The following is a 25,628-nucleotide window of genomic DNA, read 5'->3' on the forward strand; positions in this document are numbered from 1 at the left end:
AACCACTAACATGTTATTTTATTTTTTTAAAAAAGGTTCCAATACAAGGCCTCAGAGTAGTGCATGCAAATCAATGACCTTCAAACTGTCTGTCACTGTCAGATGACCAGCACAATCTACTACCACAGTCTGTGACCTGGTAAAGAGACCAGCTTCTCACCCTGAGTCCCATCACCTATGCCAACGTCCAACCTACCACGTGGCTCTTGATTGATTCAGGTACATTTTAGTATCTGAACAGAAGAGACACATTGAGCAGCAAGCATAATGAGTAAGCGTCCTTAGTGTATTAGACAAGGGAAAATACAGACAAGGCATAAAAGGTAAAAGCCAGCTTCACTTGATGCCTGAATCCCCAAAGTCTCTTGCATACATGATCTGTGTCTAGGGACATCTGCCAACGCCGTATCAAGGACTTGCCCATTTTCCGATGAGATGGAGCTGTTTGCGATGAAGGACTGCAGGACGGGGAACTATTCACACGAGGCAAAAATCTGAAGTTGTGGTTGCAATTCATAGGTCATCTCTTCCCTGACATTAACCCATCCCTGTAAATCCAACTTTGTGCCCGTGTGAATTCCGAGGGATAGAGAATTCTAACTCCGGTCATATCTGTGATTACGGGAGAATATAGCCATGGAAGAATTAAATGGAAAAATACAGCCGTGGAAGAATTCAATCACATCAGAGGGTTTTAGTTTGATTTAGTATATTCAGTTAAAAAATTTCTTTTTTTTAGCTTAAAAACATGTTTCTTATATTAGTGGCTCTCAATGCTCTTAGTTACTTATACATTGCCACCTGCAATTGATTTCAGAGAAAGGGTATGTTTGGTAAACTAGTCTTAATTGAAACCACCAGCTAACTAAAGGAGATATATTCTCATTAGAAAAGTAATCATGAGGGAGACCAGCATTTAGCTTTTGGAACTACCTGCTTTTCGGCACAGAGAGCTTCCTTCTCTTCAGTCAAAGATAAAAGACAGACTGAGCAGGGAGGAGCATGCAGCCATCCATAAATCCCTCCAGAGTAACAGCATGAAGGGCAATGACCCTGAGGAAGAAAAAATGCCTGTACCGGGCAACATTTTATATGCCTGACGGCCAACTTCCCAAAACCATGACAATCAGCAAGGTCGGTAACTGGCTGACCTCAAACCCACTCACATTCCTTTGTGAAGAGAACCCAAACTCAAGGGGTCCTCCACACACCCTCCACCCACCCACTCCCCATTCCCACATCCCCATACAGGACCCCCTCATTCAGCCCAAAGATCCAGCAGGCGCTAAAGAAATGTGAATAGTGTCAATACAAAAACAGATTACCTTTACACCACAATGTTTTTCAGACCTTCCCAAGATCAAGAGAGGTCGTCCCAGATGTAACAAAGTGAATTTCAACTCTCACACCATTAACCATTGAGAGTATGACCCAGAGTTAGTTAAGGGGTATAAAGTGACTAGTGGTCAGTTACTGTTCAGTAGTTAACAAGCATAATTGCAGGAACTCTACCCAGAGCTGAGCACACTCGGGTATCACGATGGCAGATGTCAGTTAAGGGTTATGTTCCTGTAAACCTAAGCACCAGAGCTAAATTAACAATTTCCCTTTTTGCCCTTAATTGGTGAAGAGTTCAAGTACTGCGATTCTACCAAAATGATCCTGGGTTGTGCCTCTTTCAAACATTTCAGTTTCTTTTTCCCCAGCCACGCAGTGCACTGTGCAGGATCTTAGTTCCTTGCTCAGGGATTGAACCCGTGCCGTCAGCAGCGAAAGCGCCGAGTCCTAACCACTGAACCATAGGGAATTCCCCATTTCAGTTTCTTAATACTAAACATTGGTAAAAAAATATCTCACCAGTGTCCACGGTCAGCACAAGATGAACCAAAAGGGAAGAAGGCTCATCAACTAGCCTTGGAAGTTATTTTAATTGACCTTCTGACTCAGGGGAGCTTTAACTCTTCTGACAATGTTCCACAACAGCTTCCTGGTCACCAATTCCTAAACTATGAAAAAGTCTGAAAAAGCCCAGCTCAGAGTTATTTTGCCAAAGCTCTAGAGGAAGCTTTCTCTGGGGACAGACAATTGTCCCAGCGGTCATTCAGTTCCACAGAGCCACACTTGGATAGAGACTCTTCTCCCAAATTATACCACCTCCATCAACCAAAAAGTTACCCACTCCTGTTTTGTAAACAGTTCATGATCAGACTCACAGTGATACCCCTGCACTGGGAGTTTAACTTCCTGAAAGAGACAAACAAGAAGTCAAAGAGGGAAACAGACCCCGGTGAAACCTCACCACCATTACCCACTCTTAAGAAGAGGTGCTGGGCTTTCCTGGGTCTTAACTACTGCCTTCATAGCAAGACCTCCCCCTTCCATTGTACAGACAGAATGTGCCCAGTAGGGCAGTGGAAGTCCCAGGTAAAAGCAACATAATACCCTAATGGGGACAGACTTCCTCCAGAGCCGAGCAAAATTTACAGGACTCTGTCTTGTCTGTCTTGGCTGAAGGAAGGGCCCTATATAAGGCTGCCCTATAATACTGCATAATGACCAAACACTAGGCAGGAGCAAATGGCTGCAAGAGGTACACAGTAGCCATTTCTGCCCAGGGCCCAACAGAACTGCGCTTAGTTATATCTCGGCAGTGAAGTTTTAAATTCCCTTCTAAAGGGAAAAACCAATTATTAAAAAAAAAAAAAAAAAAAAAAAAAAAACAGGAAAAACAGCAAATGCATGCTGATTCTTCCTGTTCTAGTTCCCATTTTATTATTCAACTATCATGGAAAAAGCTCCAAGTGCACAGCACGGAACAGCAGATTCCTCCCCCGCTGACCTGCATGCAGCTTAAATCTCGCCCTTCCTCCTTCTCCATCAACTCCAGCAGCCCTCCCTCCTGCTCCCCTGGCTCCTGCCAGGCCCCAGAGGCGCCCTGCCCATCACGGTCAGTCGGCGCCCCTCTTCTGTTTGGCCAGGGTGTGCTTCAGCTCCCTCAGGTTCTCCGTCAGCACCTCCACCTCGTCCAGGCGGCCGCACTGCTTGGCATCGAAGATGTACGCCTTGATGTTGTCGATCTGCTGGAGGAGGAGCTCCTCCTCTATGGGCTCCTCATCCTCCTGCCCGCTGTCACTGTCCACCTCGAACGGGTTAGTACAGGGGGCCTCCTCGAAGGGGCTGCCAGGAACAGGAGGTCCTGAGGGTCTCTGAGGGGGATGCCCCTCTTCCTCGTCAAAGGGGCTGGGGGCTGGGCTGTCTGGGCTAGTGAAGGGATTCCCTGCCACTGCCTCCTCTTCCTCCTCCTCCTCAAAAGGATTGTACTCCTTGAGGACACAGGCTGGAGGGCTGAGAGGAGGCTCTGCAGCAGGAGGGCTGGCCGTGCCCTCTGCTGCAGGGCTGGAGAGGTCTTCCTCATCAAAGGGATTTAGGGAGGGCACCTCATTGTGCTGCGACGTGGTGCTCTGGGGGAAGAATTCCTGGCCAAGGGCTGGGGGCCCAGACCACAGTCTGATGGGCTCGAGAGCCGAGCTGGGTGAAGGGGTCTTGGGTGCCGCACTGCTCTGAGCTGGGGAACAGCCCAGATCCAAGGCATGAGCAAGATGGTCGCGAGGCTCTCTGCCTGGCTCCAGCTGAAAAGGCCTGATTTCTCGGAAGTCCAGGGACCGAGTCCGCGTGTGCAGAGATGCCACCTGGAACTGCTCCCGTTCTCGTTCCCGCTCGCGTTCCCTCAGCATCTGCAGCTGTTCCCGCTGCAGGTCCTCCTCCTCGGCCTGCCTCCGGGACAACTCAATGGCCTTCTCTGTCTGCTGCTGGTCATACTCGTCCTGCAGTTGGCGCAGGTTCTCCTGCAGCGTACGCACTTCATCCATCCGGCCCGCGGCCTTAGCCTGCCTGATAAAGGATGTGATGTTGTGGATCTGCTGGAGGAGTGGGTCCGAGTCTTCGACCTGCCCTTGACCTCCAGAGAGCGGGAGCCAGCCCTCAGCCTTTCTCAACGGGGCAGGGCCCCCGCGAAGGGACACCACCTCCCCGTTGGTCGCATGAGACACCAGGTCACTGCGCCTTTCCTCAAGCCTTCGCTGGGATTCCAGGGCAGCCTGGGGAGACACCAAAGCCAAAGAGAAGTAACACGGTCACCAGGCCAACAGCCACACCGCCAGCCACCCTCTGCGGTCCCGCTATCCCTGTATCAGTGAGACTCCGATTCTCCACCTCAGGACTACAATATCCAACTGCTAAAATCAAATCAGGCTTTTTTATCAGAAGGGAAGGAGGGACAAACCCTGATTTTCAAAATTAAAATACCAAATAACAGTAAGTTAAGGGATAAGGTTTTCTCAATCTTAGATTCACTGGCCATGTACTTGTCTTAAATCTCTGAGGTCTATTACCGCTCATCTACACTAGAACCTCACACAATCTTAAATACACATATTATTCTGTTTAATACTGCATATTCCAAAGTGTTCTAGAAAGAACTCCCTGGTGTCTGGGTCCTCTGCAGCTTGTACCAGGGGGAGGATTGCCAGTCTCTATGGTATTCTGGACAGGAGAAACCTGGACAGGAGAACCTCTGAAAGAAAAATAGGACCTGGAGAGAAAAATAATTACTCTGACCTCTGAAGATGAGAGAGGCCAGAAAAAGAACAGAAGGAGAATGCAAAGTAGAGAGAGTGAGAGGTTCTGACTTAACAACAACCTCACAGGACCTCCTGGGAGCCTGAGGAAGCCTCTGCGCTCAAGGGAGCCGCAGGGAAGAAGCCAGGACGCCAGCATCCCTGAGCTTCACTCACCCGTCTCTCCAGGATCTTCTTCCTCTCCAATTCCTGCTTCCTTTTCTTTTTCAGTTCCTCAAACTGTTCTTTGGTTGGCAGTGACATCAAACCAAGCAACTTTTCCTGTAGGGGGTCACAGGCAATTTTACACTTAAACCCTTTTAGGAGAAAAAGTGAACCTGAAGCCCTCTAGGGAGAGCCCACTTAAGCTAAGCTACCCCACTCTCGGACAGTCACGTTAGTGAGCAGAGCAGGGAAGGACCTAACGCTGAAATCGGACCAGAGCCAACTTCCGAATAGGCCAGCCTTTTCCTGATGAAATGATCAACACCAGACATTCCAGTTATTTGCCCTCTCAGTGGGGGCCTTTTCCTGCCCTCCCTGTCTACATCCGTAAGCCTCCTTCAAAGCCCCAACCCCACGCTCTTTACGTTTCTCCACAGCACTCTCTACCCTCTTAAGCTATACTTTTTAGTTGTTTCTTTTCGATTCCCCTCTCTAGAATACAAGCTTTATGAGAACAGGAATGTCTGTCTTTACTCATGGCAGGATACCCAGCACCTAGAACACTGCCTGGGACTCAGCAGGCACTCATCAAATGACTGTGGAATACAGCCACTAATCAAAAGCAGGAAGGGCCTCATTCTCTGCATTATGATGTTGGGAAACTAACCCAACAGGACGCTTAGATCCCTGTCAGGAGCACCACAGGGGATTGACTGTGACTCTCACAAGGGCTTTCTGAGGTAGAAACAACTTAGATCCAACCACTTACGTCTAGTGCGCCCTTGAATAATCACCTGTTTCCTCCAAACCAATGGCCCAGGAAGAGTCCCATAGGAGCTTATCCCAAGGAGGAAATGCTATGTGCAAGTATGTCCATCAGGCAATCCTCAACAGCAAAAAATGGGAATCTATCAAATGCCCAGTGAAAGGGGAATAGTTAAAGGATAGTGTACACAGAGCGCTATTCTGTAGTCATTGAAACAAGAGCTGTTTGAGGACCACATAAAAAAGTTCTTATGGGACTTCCCTGGCACTCCAGTCATTAAGACTTGGTGTTTCCACTGCAGAGGGCATGGGTTCGATCCCTGGTCGGGGAACTAGAAATCCTGCATGCCGTGTGGCGCCGCCAAAAAAAAAAATGGCTTATGATATAAAATTCAGCAATAAGAAGGCCTAAACTTGCAAATATACTACTTATATAACTATAAGTTACTATAAGTAACATATGTAACTACATTATATAACCAGTGCAAATGGAATAAAAAAGAAAATATATCAGAATGAGGCAGGATGGTGTTAAGGACATAGGACTAAAAGGAATATTTACTTTTCTTTGACATCCAGATTTTTCTCTAGATGTGACTGACACATTTATAACCTTAAAAAGTAATAAATGTACAAACAAAAAATAAACAAGCCATTGGCCCAGTCTCCCTTCAGAGTGGTAGAAGAGCAGGGGAGGCGAGTGCAGTGTTTCTGCCACCCCAGGATGGCTTTACCTGCACAAAAAGCGTAGCTGAGTATCTGATCATCCTCTGTAGCCGTAAAGTGTTTGGATGTGGTGGAGGGTCCTGCTTCAAGTCTAAGGTTAAGATCTTCTTACTGAATTGGAACAAATACATCACTGTAACAGGCACTGCCAGCCTCAGAAACATAGGTGAAAAGTCCCGAGTCACCAACCTTGCATGCCAGCAACATGTGTAGAGAAATGGGTTAGAGACTCCACTGAAATGTCCTTGCAGGCAAAGCCCATTTCTTACCCTTTGGCTGTACCCAAGTCCCCAAACAAGCACAGGGTGAACGACAAACACTCAGCCATCGAGGCACTGACCACTGGTGCAGGGCCAGTGTCGTGGGTGAGTGACCAGCACAGCAGAAGGGCCCTGTGTTTGGTTCCATATTCTGCTATCACTGTCTTACAATCCTTAATTTTGAACAAGGGACCTGAATTTTCATTTTGCAGCAGACCCTAAAACCACGTAGCTAGCCCTGCACGTACGGATGGACAATGGTTCCGCATCTCTGTTCTGAGTCAAAGTACTTCCTACACTGCTAAGGGCTGATGTAACCCCAACAGCCAATCCACAGTTAAAAAGCAGCGACTGGGACTCCCCTGGTGGTCCAGTGGTTAAGACTCGGCGCTTTCACTGCCATGGGCCTCAGTTCGATCCCTGGTCGGGGAATTAAGATCCCACAAGCTGCACAGCGCGGCCAAAAAAAACCAAGGCAGCGGTCAACTTGAAGAAAAGGATCTGTGTTTCCATCTGGGCTCCAGCACTTCTTCTAGCTGTGGTGCATTCTCTCACCTATAAAATGGGGATGTTAATCTCTACCTCACAGGGTAACCATGGTATAATAAAGGAGCTACTCTGTGTGGAAGTAGTCAGTGACTGGCACACAGCTGGTGTCAATCAACTCCTATTCCTTTAATAATAATGAACAATAGAAATCCTTAACCGAAAGTTACTGAGATGCACTGAGTGCCAGAGCTGGCAACTCCCTCACTCAGCCTCCTCCTCACACACTCCCACTATCACCAGGACTGGGTAAGCTCAGGTCTGCTGGCCGCCCACCACTCATTAACAAAGCACCTCCTCCACCCAAGGCAGCACGTAAGACATCACCTAACAGACCTTACCTTAAAGCGTCTATTAGCTCATACACTTTTTGCACTTCCACTCGAAGGTCATTGGCATGTTCCAGACTGTAGGTTGTCTCTCCAGCACTAGGGAGAAATCACAGAGATGTTTGATCTAAATGTCATCGCACTGAACGGACAGTGTGGTGTAAAAGGACTCACAGAGGGGTAGACAGTTAATTCTCTCCAAATGGCATTTCAGACTCTTGCATATATTGCAGTGCTCATTCCTTTTCAAAATATAAGTGCTAATCAACTAGAAACTGCTTTTAATTTGCAGACACCATAGGGACACGCTAGTGCCGAGGTCTTTAAGGACCAGCTCCTAAGCTCATTGCCAAAATAAATGTGACTGAATCTACTTCAGCCTACTTTCCCTGAACAATTTCAGTGCATCTAGTAAGACGGATGAAGTGGTTTACTAAATGAGTTGGTCAGACCACGTAAGAGAAGGCACTTTCTTTTCTCACTCAAAGACTACCCAGGGAGCGGAGGAATGATAGGAAAGCTGACCAAGGAATCCAAGCCACGGCCCATGTGGCACTGTCAGTTGCTCCATGCTCCCGGGTCTCACGAACAATTGCTCCCTGTGTGAGAAAATCACTTGGACGCCAACTCAAGAAAGGAGGTGAGAGGGAGTAACTCTGCCCAGGGTGGAGGATGGGACATCAGGGAAGGCCAGAGGTGAGGTGGCTTAACCCCAGTCTCAGAGGAACAGCAACAGTTATCATGTGGTCTTAGAATTGTTCCTTTACTAGTCTGCCATTCCCACCAGACTGCTGAACTCCAAGTGCAGTGATTATGGCTTTTCATTTTTATACCCGTAGTAAGTAGCACATGCGACAAGCTTAAACAATGTTTACTGTGAAGAGAAACATTTCAAATGATCTCCAAGCTATTAATCCAGCCTCAGCAATGGCCACTCAACTCTCTTCCTGAGGCAACAGCAATTTAAGTTAAATAAGCAGAAAGAACTGCTGTGTTTACCTGTTTTCCATCTATAAGGCAGGCCTAGCTGGAAAAATCTTGGTGTGTGCTGTAATCTGCAGATTCAATAAAGTTGTTTCATCATCTCTAACTGCACAGTTTGCAAAAAGAACATCAGATCAGAACTAAGAAGACTTGCACTTTGTCTTGATAACGCCAAGTCATGTGGAAAATAACAGGGTTGGCCCAAATCTGAAATCACTGCCCTGGTCTCAGTCACATCAACCAACTATATTCTCCTCGGAGCACCTATCATGCCTGGCATTATTATCATGTGCGTTACTTGTTCACTTGGTTACAGTCTGCACTCCCATGATAAAGAAGCTGTCTCCACTGTCCATTGCTGCAGCCCCAGCACCCAGAACAGCACTTGGCACGTAACTCGTGCTTGATAAATATCCACTGAGTGAATGAGTGACAGACTGAAAGGCACTTACTTAAAGCACTTCAGAACTGGTCTTTGGAGGCATAAGGGTTAGACACCTGGAAACACGCTCAGCAACAGTAGCTCCCCCCTGGCTATGGAGGCCCATACAGTCTCTGTTGCAACTATTCAACTCTGCTGCTGTAGTGCAAAATCAGCTACAGTAATCAAACAAACAGGCATGGCTGTGTCCCAATAACATTGTATTTATAATGCTGAAGTAAGTGTGGGCAAGAATGTGGAGAAATTCAAAGTCTCATACACTGCTGATGGGAATGTAAAATGGTGCAGTCATTTTGGAAAACTGTCTGGCAATTCCTCAAAAAGTTAAACACAGAGTTACCATATGACCCAAGAACTCCACTCCTAGGTATATACCCAAGAGAAATAAAAGTATATGTCCACAAAACACCTATACATGAATATTGATAGAAGCATTATTCCCAATAGCCAAAAGTGGAAAAACTCAAATGTTCACCAAGGGACTAATGGATAAACGAAATGTGGTCTACCCACACAGTGCCTTCATACAAAAGGAATGATGCACTGACACATGCTACAACAGGGATGAATCTTGAAAACTTTACATTATGTGAAAAAAGCCAGACACAAAAGATCATATATCTATGATTCTATTTACATGAAATATCCAAACTAGGCAAATCCATAGACAGAAAGCAGACTAGTGGCTGCCAGAGAAAGGGAGATGGCGCAGGGGCTGCTAACGGGTACGGGGTTTCTAACCAGCATGATGCAAGTGTTTCAGAATTCAGCAGTGCTGATGGGTGTACAATTTTGTGAATGTTGTACTAAATGTGATGTGATGGTTGCACCAAAACCACTGAACTTACACTTTAAAAGGGTGAATTTTATGGTGTGTGAATTAAATCTTAATTTTAAAAGAAGAGATGGCACACTAGATGTGGCCCAAGGGCCAAAGTCTGCCAACCCCTGACCTAAAGGAAATGTCTGCTCTCAGCCCTGACACCTCAGTGTCACCCTGAAGTGGCATCTACCCAGGCACAAGCATGAGGCACAGTGCCCTTGCTCACCTCTGGATGCTGCACTTGGCAGTGGTGCTTATCGTCCAAGGCCCTTCCTAAACCCGCTCAATCAGAAAAGCTGGGGTCACATGACTGAACATGAATACACAGGACTGTAACATGCACCCCAAAGAAATACAGATATGACGAAGATTCTCTGCAGTCAGTGGCAGAATAAAAGCCTGGGCAGAGTTAGGAATTTCATTTTCACCTACTAAAGAATTGACCTAAAATGCCAGAAAACAGCCACCACTAAATTAGTAAAACAGAGAGGAATAGCTTACTTTAATGATGCTGCCATCCTGATGTATTCAGGAGCTTTTTGGTCAACTTTCTCCATGCAAAGTCGTAATTTCTACGAACAAAAAAGAAGAGGTGAGTTGTGCTCTCAAGGTACAGAAAAGCCTACCCAGAGGTTATGTTGAATCAACAGATGTATTTAAAATGTGCAGTTTTATAAAATGAAAAAAGTGCAGAGAGTGGTTTTTAGCTCTGTTTTGTTTTGTTTGTTGTTATCAATTTCCTGATTTAGACCTACTCTACAAGAAAACTTTGCAGGAAGGAAAGAAAGCGAGGGTGAACTTTTTTTTTTTTTAATAAATTTATTTATTTTTGGCTGCGTTGGGTCTTTGTTGCTATGCGCGGGCTTTCTCTAGTTGTGGCGAGCGGGGGCTACTCTTCGTTGCGGTGTGCGGGCTTCTACATTGTGGTGGCTTCTCTTGTTGCGTAGCATGGGCTCTAGGCGCACAGGCTTCAGTAGTTGTGGCACGCGGGCTCAGTAGTTGTGGCTCGCAGGCTCTAGAGCCCAGGCTCAGTAGTTGTGGAGCACGAGCTTAGTTGCTCCGCGGCATGTGCGATCTTCCCAGACCAGGGCTCGAACCCGTGTTCCCTGCACTGGCAGGCAGATTCTTAACCACTGTGCCACCAGGGAAGCCCGGATGTTTGACCAGATGTTTCTGAGAGGAGCAAGGCCTTCCAGGACACAAGTCATCTGAGTTTACCAAGGTAGAGAAAAGAAATTAGTTGCTATGTCCTTTATCTGCCAGGTGATGCCAGATACCAGCACAAGGCACTGCCAGGGCTCACTTCAAAAAAGAAGGAAGCCAAAAGCACGGCAGCTATTTACAAAAATGAGTTGTCAGATCATGAGCTCCACATAAAGGATAGACAATGGCTACATCTGCAGCTCAGCAAGGGTTTAATTAACACCATTTCTAGTAGCCTGAGTATTTTCATGGTGGTTTCAGAAATACAGCCACTGTGACCTGCAGAACTGCTACCAGTGACCATACAGTGATCATCAGACAAACACACATCCCTCCTTGGGGCTTCCCTGGTGGCGCAGTGGTTAAAAATCCGCCTGCCAATACAGGGGACATGGGTTCGAGCCCTGGCCCAGGAAGATCCCACATGCCACGGAGCAACTAAGCCCGTGCTCCACAACTACTTAGCCTGAGCTCAGAGCCTGTGAGCCACAACTACTGAAGCCCATGTGCCACAACTACTGAAGCCCACGTGCCACAACTACTGAAAACCGCGCACCTAGAACCCGTGCTCTGCAACAAAAGAAGCCACCACAATGAGAAGCCCACGCACCACAACGAAGAGTAACCCCTGCTAGCCGCAACTAGAGAAAGCCCACGCACAGCAATGAGGCCCAACGCAGCCAAAAATAAATAATCTATTAAAAAAAAAAAAAAAAGATACACCCCTCCTCTGCTCAGTTTTGCACAAACTGCTTCCGATGCCCGGGCTGGTTTCCTCCTCCCCGTTTCCTACCACCTCCCTGCCCAACCCCCACCTGGCTCATCCTTCTCATCTTGCAGGCCTCACCTGGCCATTAGGAGGCCAAGCCAGGCTCACACCCAGTCTGACTCTAAATCCCAGCTTCTGGCACCATACTCTGCTCCTTTAAAGCAGCATCTACTGAAGGCATTCCAGGGTTGCTGGTGGTAATGAGAGCTGAAGCATTTGAATGGACTTAAAAGAGGAAGCTCTAAGCCTCTGGGCAGTTTCTCTAACTCCAAGTGAGTGTGGCAGGACTCTTGCAGCCCACTTTTCACCACCAGCTCCAGCTCCTGCCCACCCACAGAACTTGTCCACACCGCATGGCAACCACCCTTCCTCCTGCCCCTGGGCCACAGAAGCCCCTAACCACCCCCCCACCCCGCTGTCAAGTGGGCATGAAAGGGCGAGGGAACAAGTTTGTTGCAACATACCCAGTGACTCTGTGACTCACCCAGGGCCCTAGCTAGTGCCCTTTGGCAAAAACTAAAAATGATTCAAGGGAATGACTTCCCAAAGCATTCTCCAAAATCTGCAGGCATGTATATAACCAACAGCCAGATCTCTCGAATCAGACTCAAGGCCACACACGAATCACCTCGTAGAGCTTCACGATGTCAGGGGTGTGCTCCTTCTCGTCGATCTGCTGCTCTCTCTTGAGTAATGTGTCCTTGCAGTGTGTACAGCAGCGGATCCGGTCGTCATCCTTCTCGTCCAGGACAGAGCTCACGCTGCTCACGCTGCTGATACTGGCCCGGCGGGAGCCGTGGACACTGTTGGGTGACTGGCTGGGGCTGGTATGAGTGCTCAGGGAGTCCTTGCTGGCACTGGTGAGCTTGTCTGTAAAGCACAACACAGGACAGGCAGCAGTGAGCCCACAGCCTCCAATCACCCCACCAGCCACAACAGCAGTGGAGTCCAACAGTGGGGGTGGCACGAGAGCAGGCTCTGCCCACAGGCGAGAAGCACCCACACCTCTGCCTTCCGGGCTCAGGCTCTGAGGTGGGATGGACGCCCAGTGCAGCTGCCAAAGAGCCAGGCAGCCTAGGACAGTCTGTCTCTGAAGCTCTGAAGCCCACCCCTAACCTGGCCTTACCACCTACTGCCCTGCTCCATCTACCCCGTGCCTGAGACACAACCCAGGCTCTCCCTGGGCTACCCTCCACGGCCTTCCCCCACACCCGACTCCTACCCCTTCCAAAGCTCAGCTCAAATGGCACATCCTCCCAGAAGCCCCCACCCCCACCCCCGCAATTCCTTGAGGCAAAAACAATCTGCCTTTCTATCAGTTTCTACTACATCGCCCCTTGTGGAGCACTTCCCACTTTTCCCTGTAGTGATAGCTCTATGTACACCCCAGAGCTGCCCTAGGAATCTGTGATTCTGAGGGTAGAAACTGTCTTATTCATAGCTGCAGCCCTATATTTTTTCCAAAAGGGCCACCTCATAGCAGCTGCCCAGTAAATGTCAGTTAATTAACTCAAAAGAAGGAAGGTGAAGAGTGTCCCCAAAACATAGTTTATAAAGTCTCAGTAAGACAGGGAGTCGCCTCAGGGAGAAAGGGGAAGTATCAAGGTAATGCGAGCCCGCTGGACATCAGAGCTCGACAGAGGAAGCATCTATTTCTGTCCCATGTTATCCAGACATCCTGCAGCCAACGGTACATGCAGAGTCAGCAGAACTCTCCAGGGTTGCAAAATCACCCCAAAAGTCCCAGAATTAGCCAAAACCCCATGAGATCATCTTTAGCAACCTTTAACCAGCTGAGGTTCAAAGTTCTGGACCACTGGGACACTGTGTTCCACCTAACCTTTACAGCCTCATTCCCATATTCCCAAGCAGTGTTTCATACCCCCAACTACTGTACCTGCTCATCTACTAACCTTCCCCAGGCCTTTCCACATCCCACGCCTGCGCACCAGCTCTTCACTCTCCCCACGATGCCTGCCTGCCCCACCTCTCTGCAGTCCCAGTTGTGTTTCAAGGCTGCTCTCAAACGTCACCTCCTGACCCTGAGCACCCACACTCTCACTCTTCTTCAGCCTCTGCAGCGGCCTCAGCAGCACTCAGTGGCTCTCATATTACGACATTACAGCCTGTTCTATATGACGGTGAGCTGTCTGTGACTCTCTGCTCAAAGGAAAGGACTAGCCCGCTGCTCATTTTAAGACCACCTCCTACAGTCTCCTCTCAAAGCCTCACCTGCCACTTCAAGCAGAGCTGACAAAGATTCCATCAACTCGGGACTTCCCTGGTGGCACAGTGGTTAAGAATCCACCTGCCAATGCAGGAGATACGGGTTCGAGCCCTAGTCCAGGAAGATCCCACATGCCGCGGAGCAACTAAGCCCGTGCGCCACCACTACTGAGCCTGCACTCTAGAGCCCGCGAGCCACAACTACTGAGCCCGCTCACCAGAACTACTGAAGCCCACACGCCTAGAGCCCATGCTCCCTAACAAGAGAAGCCACCACAATGAAAAAAGCCTGCGCACCACAACGAAGAGTAGCCCCTGCTCACCGCAATTGGAGAAAGCCCGCTGGCAGCAATGAAGACCCAACACAGCCAAAAATAAATAAATAAATAAATTTATTTTTAAAAAAAAGATTCCGTCAACTCTCCCACATGCCTGACACAACTTCTCTCATCATACTTGCCTCTTTATAAAGCACTTGTTTGTCAGTGTGTCTCCCCTGCTGGATGCTGGACTCCCTGAAGGAGTGGATGATGCTTATAGACCAGACGTGGGCAAACAACAACCTGCAAGCCAAGCCCAGCCTGTTTTTGTGTGACCCTCAAGCTACATATGGTTTCTACACTTCAAAAAGGTTGTTTAAAGCAGAAGAAGAAATGTGACAGAGACCGTATGTGGCCCACAAAGCCTGAAATATTTACTACCTGATCTTTTATGGGAAAAGTTTGCCAACCTCTGTTACAGACCATTGAATCACTGGTCCCTAACACAGGGCCTAGGCTGTAATGGGCTTCAAGCAATAAACAAGTAAATGAATGAAGATCACATGGGCCATTAATTTTTTTAAAACGTCCCCCAAATCACCCAGTGGTAATTAGTAAACAAGTTAGTCTCAAAAGGAGATCAGGGTCCAGGGCCCGCCTCCCCATCACCTACTTGCCAAGGGAAGGCTGATGAGCTCCATACACTTCTTGCACATAATAGACCCACAGAGGCGGCAGTGATGGCGGCGGTTGCGGATGCTGAACTTATTCCCACAGTCTGGACAGAAGGGGACATCCTGGTCGTTGACCCAAGGCACCACGGACTTTTCTATTGCTTTGGGAAGAACAAAACAAAAACCAAAGAAACATAAATGTAGGCCATTTTAAAAAGGAGATCTGGTCAAGAAGAAAGATAAAGAATAGAAGGAATGTGAGCAAAGTTCTAGAGTTACCTCGGATCTTCGCAGACTCAGTATTTGTTCTGTCAAATGCAGTGAGCTGACAAGGAGAAAAAAGTGCCAGAAGGAATTAATCTGGTGGTGTATACACTTTCTACAGGCAGAAGCATCAAGTGGGAATGAGCACACCAGCATTGCTCAAGTCTTATCTGTCGTCTCCAAACCCAAAATGTCACAAAACAACTTTGTGGGGGATAGAGTATTAGCTTTGCATCCAGAAGGTACCTCCCTTCGCATGACCCATTCCAATCTCTTTATTGTCAGTTACCCGCTTAAGCAATAACCACGGGTAGGCAAGGGCACGGTGGGGTGGCTACTGAAAGCAATGGGAACCCCCCGATTCGCCACAGTCCTCCTGGACAATGAAAGCGGTCACATATTTCTGCCCTACGAAGTACACATAAAGAATTGAACCCGTGTGGCTGCTGCCATGCCCACCACACAACCCAGCTTACACACAACAAGCATTTCCAGGATTAAAGTAAACAGAGCGATCGTGGTATTGAAGACACACTCTTAAACCAACCACAGGACGAGAGGTTCCCACACTGCACACTGGCCCTGGCAGGGTACTCCTCACACGCCTGGTTACTAGCCTCTCTGTTTGCCATCACATGGTATCACACACTATGCCTAACTGCGTGATTGTCCCTGGGACACCCAAACGAGGAAAGGATCTAAAGGCAGAAAGGCTGTCCAGCAGCCAAGTGGCCTTCATAGGAAGAAAAAGGGAAGCGGGATATGTGGCCAGTCATCAACCTGGGCCACTACCTTCAGTAAAGCCAGCCCAGGCTAGAACCATCCACCACGTCCTCAGCACAGCTCTAGGTGGGGCGCTTCCTTGCCAGCATTGGATATACACAATATACAAGACACATGCTACAGAAATGCAATTCTCCCCCCAGAAGATTTATACTTGCAGAAAAAAAGTGTTTTAAAACAAAAGATTTACCTTCTCTAACCTGATTATTAATTTATTGACTTCAACGACATAGTGGTCAATTCTGGCAGCTCGGTGTTTTTTGAAGTCGGAAAGATGGCTTCTCACAGCACCTAGGAGGGGAGGTGGTGACATAAACGACTTGTCGTTTCCCTGAGGGAGCCTCTCTACCTTGAATTTCAAACATTCTAGGATTTTATTATATTTATCTATTTATTTATCTATCTATCTATCTATCTATCGGCCACACCATGCAGCATGTGGGATCTTAGTTCCCCAACCAGGTATTGAACCTGGGCCCCCTACGTTGGGAGCGCGGAGTCTTAACCACTGGACTGCCAGGGAAGTCCATTAGAGTCTTACTAAAAATTAAAAAACTAGAAAAGCAAATGGAAGGAAATTTGCTAAAATGTTAACTGTGGTCACCTTGGGGCCACAAAGTATGATAGGAAAGACCTTAAGGACAGAGGTTGAACTCCGGAGCCAGCCTGTGCTCAAGTTTCAATTCTGCCACACACTGTGTGACCTTGGACAAGTTCCTCAACCTCTCTGTAACTTGGAATACTCAGCTATAAAATGGGGAAAACAGTAGTACCTACTCCACAGGGCTGTTATCAGGACTACAGAAGTTAAAATTTATAAAATCCTTAGAATACTGCCTGGCACATGAATTTTTGTTAAATAAAAAGGCAGTAACATTATCGGCGATTTTTAAACATCTCATACTTTTCTGTACTTTTCAAAGCTAGTACAATATGGTTTTTCATCAGAATAAAAACAATCCTTCACAAAATAGCCCCCCAAATGTAAACGCTAATAGATGCCCTTGGAGGGGGCTAGTTAAACTGGTAACTTCTCAGTCCAGCAGCCAAGACCCAGGACAAACCTCCTCACACAAATGGAACCAAGTAGCCTGTTGTCTCAGTGCATCTGAAATATAACCTGCTCAATCTCACCTCTTCTGAAAGCCGGCCCTGCCCCCTCAACCCTCCCAGCACTCATTTCATTTCTTCTACCCAATGACGGCCTATTCATTTAGGCACTTTACCACAGGGGTCCCCAACCCATGCCATACAGCAGGAGGTGAGTGGAAGGCAAGAGAGCGAGCAAAGCTTCATCTGCAGCTCGCCATCACTCCCCATCGCTCACATTACCACCTGAACCATCCACCCTCCACCATCATCCACGGAAAAACTGTCTTCCTTGAAACTGGTCCCTGGTGCCAAAAAGGCTGGGGACCGCTGCTTTACCATATCTAGATCTTTATGCTACACTCTTTAGCATCCACGCTTTCCTTCTTCCTAATCAACTTTAACACCTAATTAAATTTTAGTTTCGAATTTTTAGGAGTGACAATACACATTAACTTTTAAAATTTGCCATTCACGTGACCTTTTGTAATTTGTGACTTCCTTCAGTTGCTGAAACAGGCAAGTTAATCAGTAAATCACCTTGATAATTTAACACTGGCAATCATGAAATAAGCTATCAAAAAGCTAATAATTCATATGCTTGAAAAGTCTCCTTCATGTTTCTGTCTTTCATATGTAACTAATAAATATATACGTATAATCTTATTTTTAAGCCATTTTTCTCCTGCCATAATGAAAATAAAATGTTTCCACTCTCCAACATGGTAGCCCCTAGCCACACATGGAGACTGAGCACTTAAAATGTGGTTAATGTGTGGTTGTGCAACTGACTTTTAATTTTATTTAACTTTAATTTATTTAAATTTAAATAGCCACATACAGTTAGTAGCTATCATATTGGATAGTGTAATTCTAGGACTTTCCTCTTCCAAAAAGACACATTCTGGGATTCCCTGGTGGTGCAGTGGTTAAGAATCGGCCTGTCAAGGCAGGGGACACGGGTTTGATCCCTGGTCTGGGAAGATCCCACAGTCTGCAGAGCAACTAAGCCCTTGCGCCACAACTACTGAGGCTGCGGTCTAGAGCCCGTGAGCCACAGCTACTGAGCCCGCACGCCTAGAACCCGTGCTCCGCAACGAGAGAAGCCACCGCAATGAGAAGCCCGTGCACCACAGGAAGAGTAGCCCTGCTCGCTGCGACTAGAGAAAGCCTGTGCGTGGCAATGAAGACCCAACACAGCCAAAAATAAAAGTAAATAAAATAAATAAATGTATTTAAAAAATAAAATAAAAGACACATCCTGCAGCAGCACTATTTGGTAGACGACCCCAGGGTAAATATCACTTCCCTTCTTAGAGCCTGTGTTCTCATCTATAAATGGAATGAGCATCACTACCCTTTCTACCTCACAAGGCTTTTGTGAAAGGTGAACAAGATAATGAGTATCAAAGTATAATAAAGTACTATGGGACTTCCCTGGCAGTCCAATGGTTAAGACTCCACACTTCCAATGCAAGGGGCATGGGTTCGATCCCTGGTTGGGGAACTAAGATCCCACGTGCCATGCAGAGAGGCCCCAAAACAAAACAAAGTATAATAAACTACTACGAAAGAATCATTATTTACCCATCACATGGATAGAAAATACTATATTAATGATCACTATCATTCAACAGTTAAAGGACATGTAAGATTAGCTAGTTCAACTCCATGTGGCATGATCTTTTTGGTAAAAGCTTTACTGAGTTATCATTCAAATACATACAATTCACCATTTAAAGTATACAAATTCAATGGTTTTTAGTATATTGACAGGGTTGTGCAACCATCACCAAAATAAATTTTATAACATTTTCATCATCCCGAAAAGATGGTAATTTTGAAAGTAAGCAGATGATAACACAATTACATGCTTCAGAAAATTAAGTTGCATGAACCAGTGCTTCTCAGTAGGGAGGTAATCAATGTCTACACAAGAAGAGACAGCCCAGTCAATGGACTGCACGTGGGCTGATGTCAAAGACCTGGATTCCTACCCCAGTTCTGCAGTTTCCTAGCTGTCTGACCCTGGGAGGTCCCCATGGAGTTCAGTAAGGATTAAACGAGAGTCCACAAGTAAAGCATTTAATGCAGTGCCTAACACAAAGCAGAGGCCCAGCTCATTCTTGTCCATTTTCTCCCCCCACTAGAACACAAGGTTCAGAAGCTTACAACCATTCTGATTTACTGGTGTCTCTTCAGCCAACTCTTAAAACATATAGATGTTCAATAAACATTTGCTGAATGAATGAATGAACGAATGAAAAGAATTTCTTACCAAGCTCCTGGGGTTCCCACATGTAAGGATCAACCCCTCCATAGCTGAAAGACTCATATCCTTGGGTCCCTGATTCAGCTCGGTCATCTCCTTCTCGTTTCAACAGCCTGTTCTTTGCTTTCCTAGCCTTCTGGACAAGACCTTGAAAAATGGAACAAACACCATATGAAACCACGAAGATAACCCAGAAGAGAGTCATGGTCCTATAGGAAAAGCACTTAGATTTCACCTATCAACAGGGTCCCAATGCATTTCATGACTTCTCCTGTATCAGGGTTCTTTCATTTTCTGAGGACATAAGTAGTATGGGGGAAGGAGGAAAACTTCTAGAATCACTGTCACAATCCCATTTACTGGTCCAATTCCATCCTCCAGCCCATATACATCACAGGGATCTTGTTGCTTAAATCAATTATACAGTTAAGGAGAGACTCAACTGCAAGCTGAGGAACATCAGCAAACCATACCAGTAAGTTGGTTCTGAACTAGAGATTCTTGAATTCAAAGATCTGTACTTTAGATATGTAGTACGGAAGGGAACTCTTGGGTCTGGGGTCCCATAAGAAAGCTGCAGACTGTGATTTCAGCAGTATTATTATGATTAACTCTAGTCTAAAATCCTAGGGCCATAAAAGATAAAAGAGACTACTTCACACAAAATTAAAGAAATTCAAGGACTGTAACAGCTCGGGGCCAAGGAAGTACACAAGAGGAACTATGTGCTTCTATGAGGACAAAAACGCCAAGTCAAGAGCTCGAAAGGTAAAGAGAGAGAGCTAAATAGCAGGAATATGAGGACATTATGTTTTTATTTATTTATTTGTTATTTGGCTGCAGTGGGTCTTCGTTGCTGTGCTCGGGCCTCCTCTAGTTGCGGCGAGCTAGGGCTACTCTTCATTGCGGTGCGCGGGCTTCTCATTGTGGTGGCTTCTCTTGTTGCGGAGCACCGACTCTAGGCACGTAGGCTCAGTAGTTGTGGCACGCAGGCTCAGTAGTTGTGGCATGCAGGCTCAGTAGTTGTGGCTTGCAGGCTCCAGGGCTCAGTCTCAGTAATTGTGGCGCTCGGGCTTAGTTGCTCCACCGCATGTGGGATCTTCCCGGACCAGGGCTCGTACCCGTGTCCCCTGCATTGGCAGGTGGATTCTTAAACACTGCGCCACCAGGGGAGTCCCGAGGACATTATGGATAGTACAGTCTATCCCCCTGTAAGTCATTCCCTAGCCTTGGGTCTTGCCTCCCAAATTCCAGCAAGACAAATGGAATCAGAATCTTAATGAACACCAGAGTGTCTCCCAGATTTCAAGCTTCCTAAAAAAGAGGCTGATTAAGAGGAACAGAGAAAATGAGGAAAGTTAAATTCAACTGACAGCGCTTGTGTCCTGAAAAGGCTTTGTTAAAAAAAAAAATGCATCTCAGATAAGGCAAATGTCCTAGACACAAAATGGACTAGACACTGAATCCTTCCTGAAAGGTTTGGATGGCTTTTTTATAGCAGAAGGTAGCTATAAATAAGCCTAATGAAGGCACCAGGAAGACAATGGGCTATATACATAGTTTCCCTCTGATGTGAGATACTGTGAGTTAGGAGAGAAAGTAGCCCATAACCTGCCCTTGTCAGAGATGGTGAGGCTAGTTTTAAGAGATTATGCTAGAGTTAGAACCAAAGCTTGAGCCAACCAAAAAAGGTCCTTCTTGCAGCCTTCCATTGTAACGGACACTAAACAAAGAATTAGAAATGCCCTTCCTAATAAAAGCAGGCTTTACTGCTTGCAGCCCGGCCCCTTAGCTAACATCTTTGAGAGTTATTTCCAGTCCCAGGTTTTCCAAGAGCCCAAAACAAGCCAAGTAAAGGAAGCAGAGGTAGGAGGAAAGAACTCCACCTGAAGAGGTAGTTTCCAGTATCTGATCGGCCCAAAGCATTTCTTCAACTCAGTACCAAGTTTCTCCTTTTCAATTAGTGAAAAGAAAGCCCAAGTCTTGACTTCTTGACTTTGTGATTATGAGCTACATGAAAGAAAAGGGGACTAAAATCTAGGTGCCTTATTCATTTTGCCTGTCTTCCCCTCACAGCCAAAGGAGCAGGAAATTCACTGTTTCTCAAAGGAGGCAGAAACAGAAAAGCAGAGAGAAACAGACACTGACAGAAAAGAGAAACTAAATTTGATAACTCCCGGTCTCTCTCCAGCTAGTACTCAGGATCAATCCTCACTTCAATTCAGTCAGCAGCAGAAGGCCCTATATCTATTATTCCCTCGATAATCTTACACATTTTTCCCCTAATACAAGGGCAGTCATCACAGGAATGTGAGGACATTCTCTAATCTCTCCACCCACCGGCATCAAGGTTTTAGTGATATCACGGTATATGACTCAGTTGAGCTGGCACTAAGACTAGATGCTCACTGAAAATCATGGAGGCCCTTCAGTTATCCAAAGGACCCTTAGACAATCAGTTCCTTCGTTTGCTAGTTTTCCAGCTGCAGTGCATGCTGTGACTGGAATACAGGGCCTCACCTCATCAGTGATGCCACACGCAAAGAGGAGCATTAGGCTTAGAGGTGATGGAAGACATGGGGTCAAGGCCTACTTCCGTCAATTCCTATCTGACCTTGGATAAGTCACTCCACATCTCTGAGCCTCACTTTTTCTCTATAAAACGAGACCAACACCTTCCTGCAGGGTTGTTGGGAGAGTCAAATGAAATAACAATGTATGTGAAAGAACATACATTTCTTTTTTCTTTTGGGTCTCCTCAGAGTTATGACTCTGCTCCAGCCTCTATAGCCAGAAGCCACCTAGTCCATTGCAGCCTTCAGGATTTTGAAAATGTTTGACTTTGTCATATTTTTGACAGAAGTTATAAATGTTAATACTTTCAACAACTCTTTTTTTCTGAACTGAAAAGTGAGACATGGAGTGAGACTTTGATTACAAGGGGCATGTGACTCACACATGTGGAGACCAGAGTCCGCTTAGGAATACATGGATCATTCCTTTCTCTCCCACCCAACAAAGAATTGTGAATACAGCAATAGACCTTTTTAATCTCATTGCCTTCAGAAATGTGGCCAGCTATTAACTGAATCATCAGGAAAGTGAATTCCAGAGCACCAGCATCATATTTAGGCGTTAGAATCTAAAGTTCAGGAAATGAAATAATCTGTACAGCAAGAATTTGAAAAAGTCTTTCTGCAAACCTCCAGGACCTGAGGGTCCTTGGAAGTTCAAAAAACCAAGTTTTAACTTTTTGGGTTTAACTCCTTATATTTCAACCATAATCTTCCTTTTCCTGTGCTGCAGAGGACAAGGTCTAGTTGAAGAAGTAAGGATGGCAGGAAGGCCTGAATTGTGACAGGTAAACGGGTGTACAATGTGCCTCCGCTTACAGAGCAAAGGAAAGGAATTCCACCCCAAATCCTCTTAGGCTGGCAGTTAGGTAATTCAAACATCCTAGCAAGAGACAGCAGAGGACAGTAATTACACTTACTAGGTTCAAAGCCAGGCTCTACCTCACTTTGCAGCTTCAGGCAAGTTATCTCTGTGTCTAATCTCTCCGTGTCTGGTATCCTCATCAGTAAGATGGGCTCATAGTCACATAGTTATCGTGAGAATTAAATGAAGTTAATACACTGGAAGATTTTGAATAATGCCTGGCACATGGAAAGCACTAGAAATATGTTCTCTATGATTATTATTAATTTCGTATTGTTTATCATATTACGGTGGCAACATGGTAGCTGATGAAAACCATCCCACGAGTTAAAGCTCCCAGTGACAGAATGAGATAAGCAGAAAGTCCCTGTCTCTTACTTTTAATTTGCCCTTTGACATCACGGTCTTCCCCAGAATGCTCTTCCTCATAATGTGACTGCAGCTGATAGAAAGACTGCAGGTCCTTCAGGCACAAAGGGCAGAGGAAGCCCTCCCTCACTTCCCCTGGGTCATCCAGAGAAGCCATGGCAGTGTCACTCTCAACCCCCGCAAGGCAGGGTCCTCATGCCAAGAGTCAGCTTGATTCCTCCACAAAAGACGAGGGATCCGCAGCATTAGCTTAACCAAGCAGCACACAGGTGATGGGGAAGTGGCATCACGGCCCTAGATGAGGTATCCTCTCTGGAGTAGGAGTCCTAAGAAAGGAAAGAAGCTGGGGGGAAACCAGTTCAGGCAAATTAGCAGCAATTGAGAATTTTCCTTGTCCTTTTCACAGTTCAGGAAGGGTACTTAACATTTTTCAGTGCAAGTTTGAGAACACAAACTGCTTTCTCGAATCCTTAGACGAAAACACAAAACTTTCTAAGATATGAGAACATCACTGGACAATGGCAACTCAGTGAAAGGGAAAGCACAGATTCTTGAAGATAAGAAAGGAAAATACAACTTCAACAGTAAACACAATACCAAGGCAATTCACTAACATTCATTCCAATGATCCAGCTTCATAATCTGTATTCCACTTTAGCCGCTGGGGAAATGTCTGAAATAGTTATCAACAAGCACAAATTTTAATTTGACTCTCTTTACCTTGACAATTTATTCAACTACATATATGGAGCTCTTGCACCTCTGTCAAAAAGGCACTGATATAAAAGGGATAGCACCTGCGCTAAAAATCAAACCAAACCAAATCAAACAAAATTCCAGCTTCAGTCTAAGGAGGAGCATTAGAAACCTAGTGATCAAAAAGAAAAATCTATTCTGTGTCTTAACGTTTGTAGGGTACTTTTTCTCCAATAAACTTACTAGACTTTATAAACCAGCAAGCTTAACGTTCTCACTGCTTCAAAAATAAAAGAAGCTGATGCTTATACAATTCAGGGCTTAATAAGTTACATTTTCAGTTTTATCAGGCCACGGCAAAGTCACTTCCAATGTCACCTCAGAAAGATGCACAGCCATAGGGAAATGCAGACAAAACCAATCCACAAAAGCAGAGAAATTTCTCCCCAAGAACCTGAGGCCACAAACCACAGTACAGAGTGAGGGGGAATGTATGACCGTCATCTTTGAGCTGTGGATGGACCTGCTAACAGGGCCACGGAGGAGGACCTGCCTAAGCCCTCAAAGCTGAAGAGTGGCAGTGACCCAGAAAATAAACAAATGAAACACGAGGTCCCTGTTTTCTTCCTCTAGCTAAAAAGCCCAATGGTTATATACATTCAGATCTCAGCCCCTTTTCCAGACGGTCGCTGAAAAAGCAGCTCCCGGCGCCTCCCAGCCAGGGGTTCACCCGAGCCCCCTTCCTTCCCACGCACTCACGCTACCAACACACACTCCCCATATCTCAGGACACCCTCACTTCCTCGAGAATTTCTTGCTTGACGCATTCTCCCATCGGGCAGCCCTGCACCTCTCCTCATAGCATTTATCTCAATTTGTAATCACAGGTACACAAAGCGACTTAATCCAACAGCCTGTAAGCTGTTTGAGAGCAGAAGCCACGTCCTCGTTCCCAACACCACACTCCCCGGGTCAGTGCCCGGCACAAAGCACCGAGAATCTCAACAACGCTCCAAGGGTGAATAAATGAATGAACGGACGAGCCCTACAATCATATAACCAAATACCCACCACAAACCACCAAGCCAGGCCCCACGTCCACAACATATGCGAGACCCTCACACCCTAAATCACGTCCAAAGTCCAAAGAAAACCCACATATCCTGCAACTCCACGTCCAGCGTGAGCGCTGCCGGCCACACGCCTCAGCCACCACACATCCCCCGGCCGCCCGACCACCCTCCACGTAACTCAACGTGACGTGCACGCGCCGCATCACCACACCCACAGTGCGGTGGGTGAAAAGGCTCATCCCCACAAAGCACGCACGACAACTTCACATAGGCACCACACAAACCCCGAAGCCAAACGCCTAAACGTCCACAGAAGACCCAGAAAACGCTCCTGGGAGACAGCCCCCCGCCGCCCCAGCCGCGTAACGCTACAGAGCTCACACAACCCCAAGCAACCACGGAGTAAAAAACACCCCGGGCACACGAGCGAGGCGCGCGGCCCGAGAGCCCCAGCGCCCACCACGCACGTCACACCCACCACACACGGATCCCACGCCCGCACGGCCCGCCCGCCCGGTTTCTGACAAGAGCCCCGCAGGCACGCCCAGCCCCGTGTACCTCTCCCGGTCCCACAGCCGCGAAGGCCTGTCCAGTTCTCCGACCCGAGCTCGGGGCCTCCACGACCCCTCAAGCGGTCGAGGCCACCATCTCCATCGACTGCTCGGCGCTCGACAGCCGCGCCTGCGTCGACGCCTAAAACGAAAGAAAAGCAGACGGACCACGGAGGAGCGCCAAGTCTTCGAGGGCACGGAAGGGAATCCCGAAGCGCAGGACAGCGGCGGATTCTGCGCAGGCGCAGGAAAAACCGGCCAGGCGAGGCTGGGTAATTTTGCGACGTTTTGACGACTCTGGTAGT

At 46.8% G+C, this 25,628-nt stretch overlaps 1 protein-coding gene across 4 annotated transcripts; it reads right to left on the reverse strand.

Moving 5' to 3' along the window:
• RBSN (rabenosyn, RAB effector) lies at positions 1 to 25,614 on the reverse strand. Of its 4 annotated transcripts, none has more exons than XM_032649795.1 (12): positions 25,331 to 25,614; positions 23,013 to 23,346; positions 19,203 to 19,343; positions 16,026 to 16,126; positions 15,068 to 15,113; positions 14,788 to 14,949; positions 12,257 to 12,498; positions 10,158 to 10,228; positions 7,420 to 7,506; positions 6,281 to 6,383; positions 4,794 to 4,898; positions 1 to 4,097 (listed from the first exon to the last, which is right to left on the reverse strand). In XM_032649795.1, exons 2-12 carry the CDS (start codon positions 23,158 to 23,160, stop codon positions 2,949 to 2,951), a joined length of 2,355 nt encoding a protein of 784 aa, XP_032505686.1. In that variant the 5' UTR covers positions 23,161 to 23,346; positions 25,331 to 25,614; the 3' UTR covers positions 1 to 2,948. The 4 variants fall into 4 exon arrangements, with proteins under 4 accessions (XP_032505686.1, XP_032505688.1, XP_032505687.1 ...); XM_032649797.1 differs by lacking the exon at positions 25,331 to 25,614 and adding an exon at positions 24,771 to 25,294; XM_032649796.1 differs by lacking the exon at positions 25,331 to 25,614 and adding an exon at positions 23,618 to 25,294.
• Between the last annotated feature and the right edge of the window lie 14 nt (positions 25,615 to 25,628).

This window comes from Phocoena sinus, chromosome 11, assembly GCF_008692025.1.
Source record: "Phocoena sinus isolate mPhoSin1 chromosome 11, mPhoSin1.pri, whole genome shotgun sequence".
NCBI classification, from domain to species: Eukaryota; Metazoa; Chordata; class Mammalia; order Artiodactyla; family Phocoenidae; genus Phocoena; species Phocoena sinus.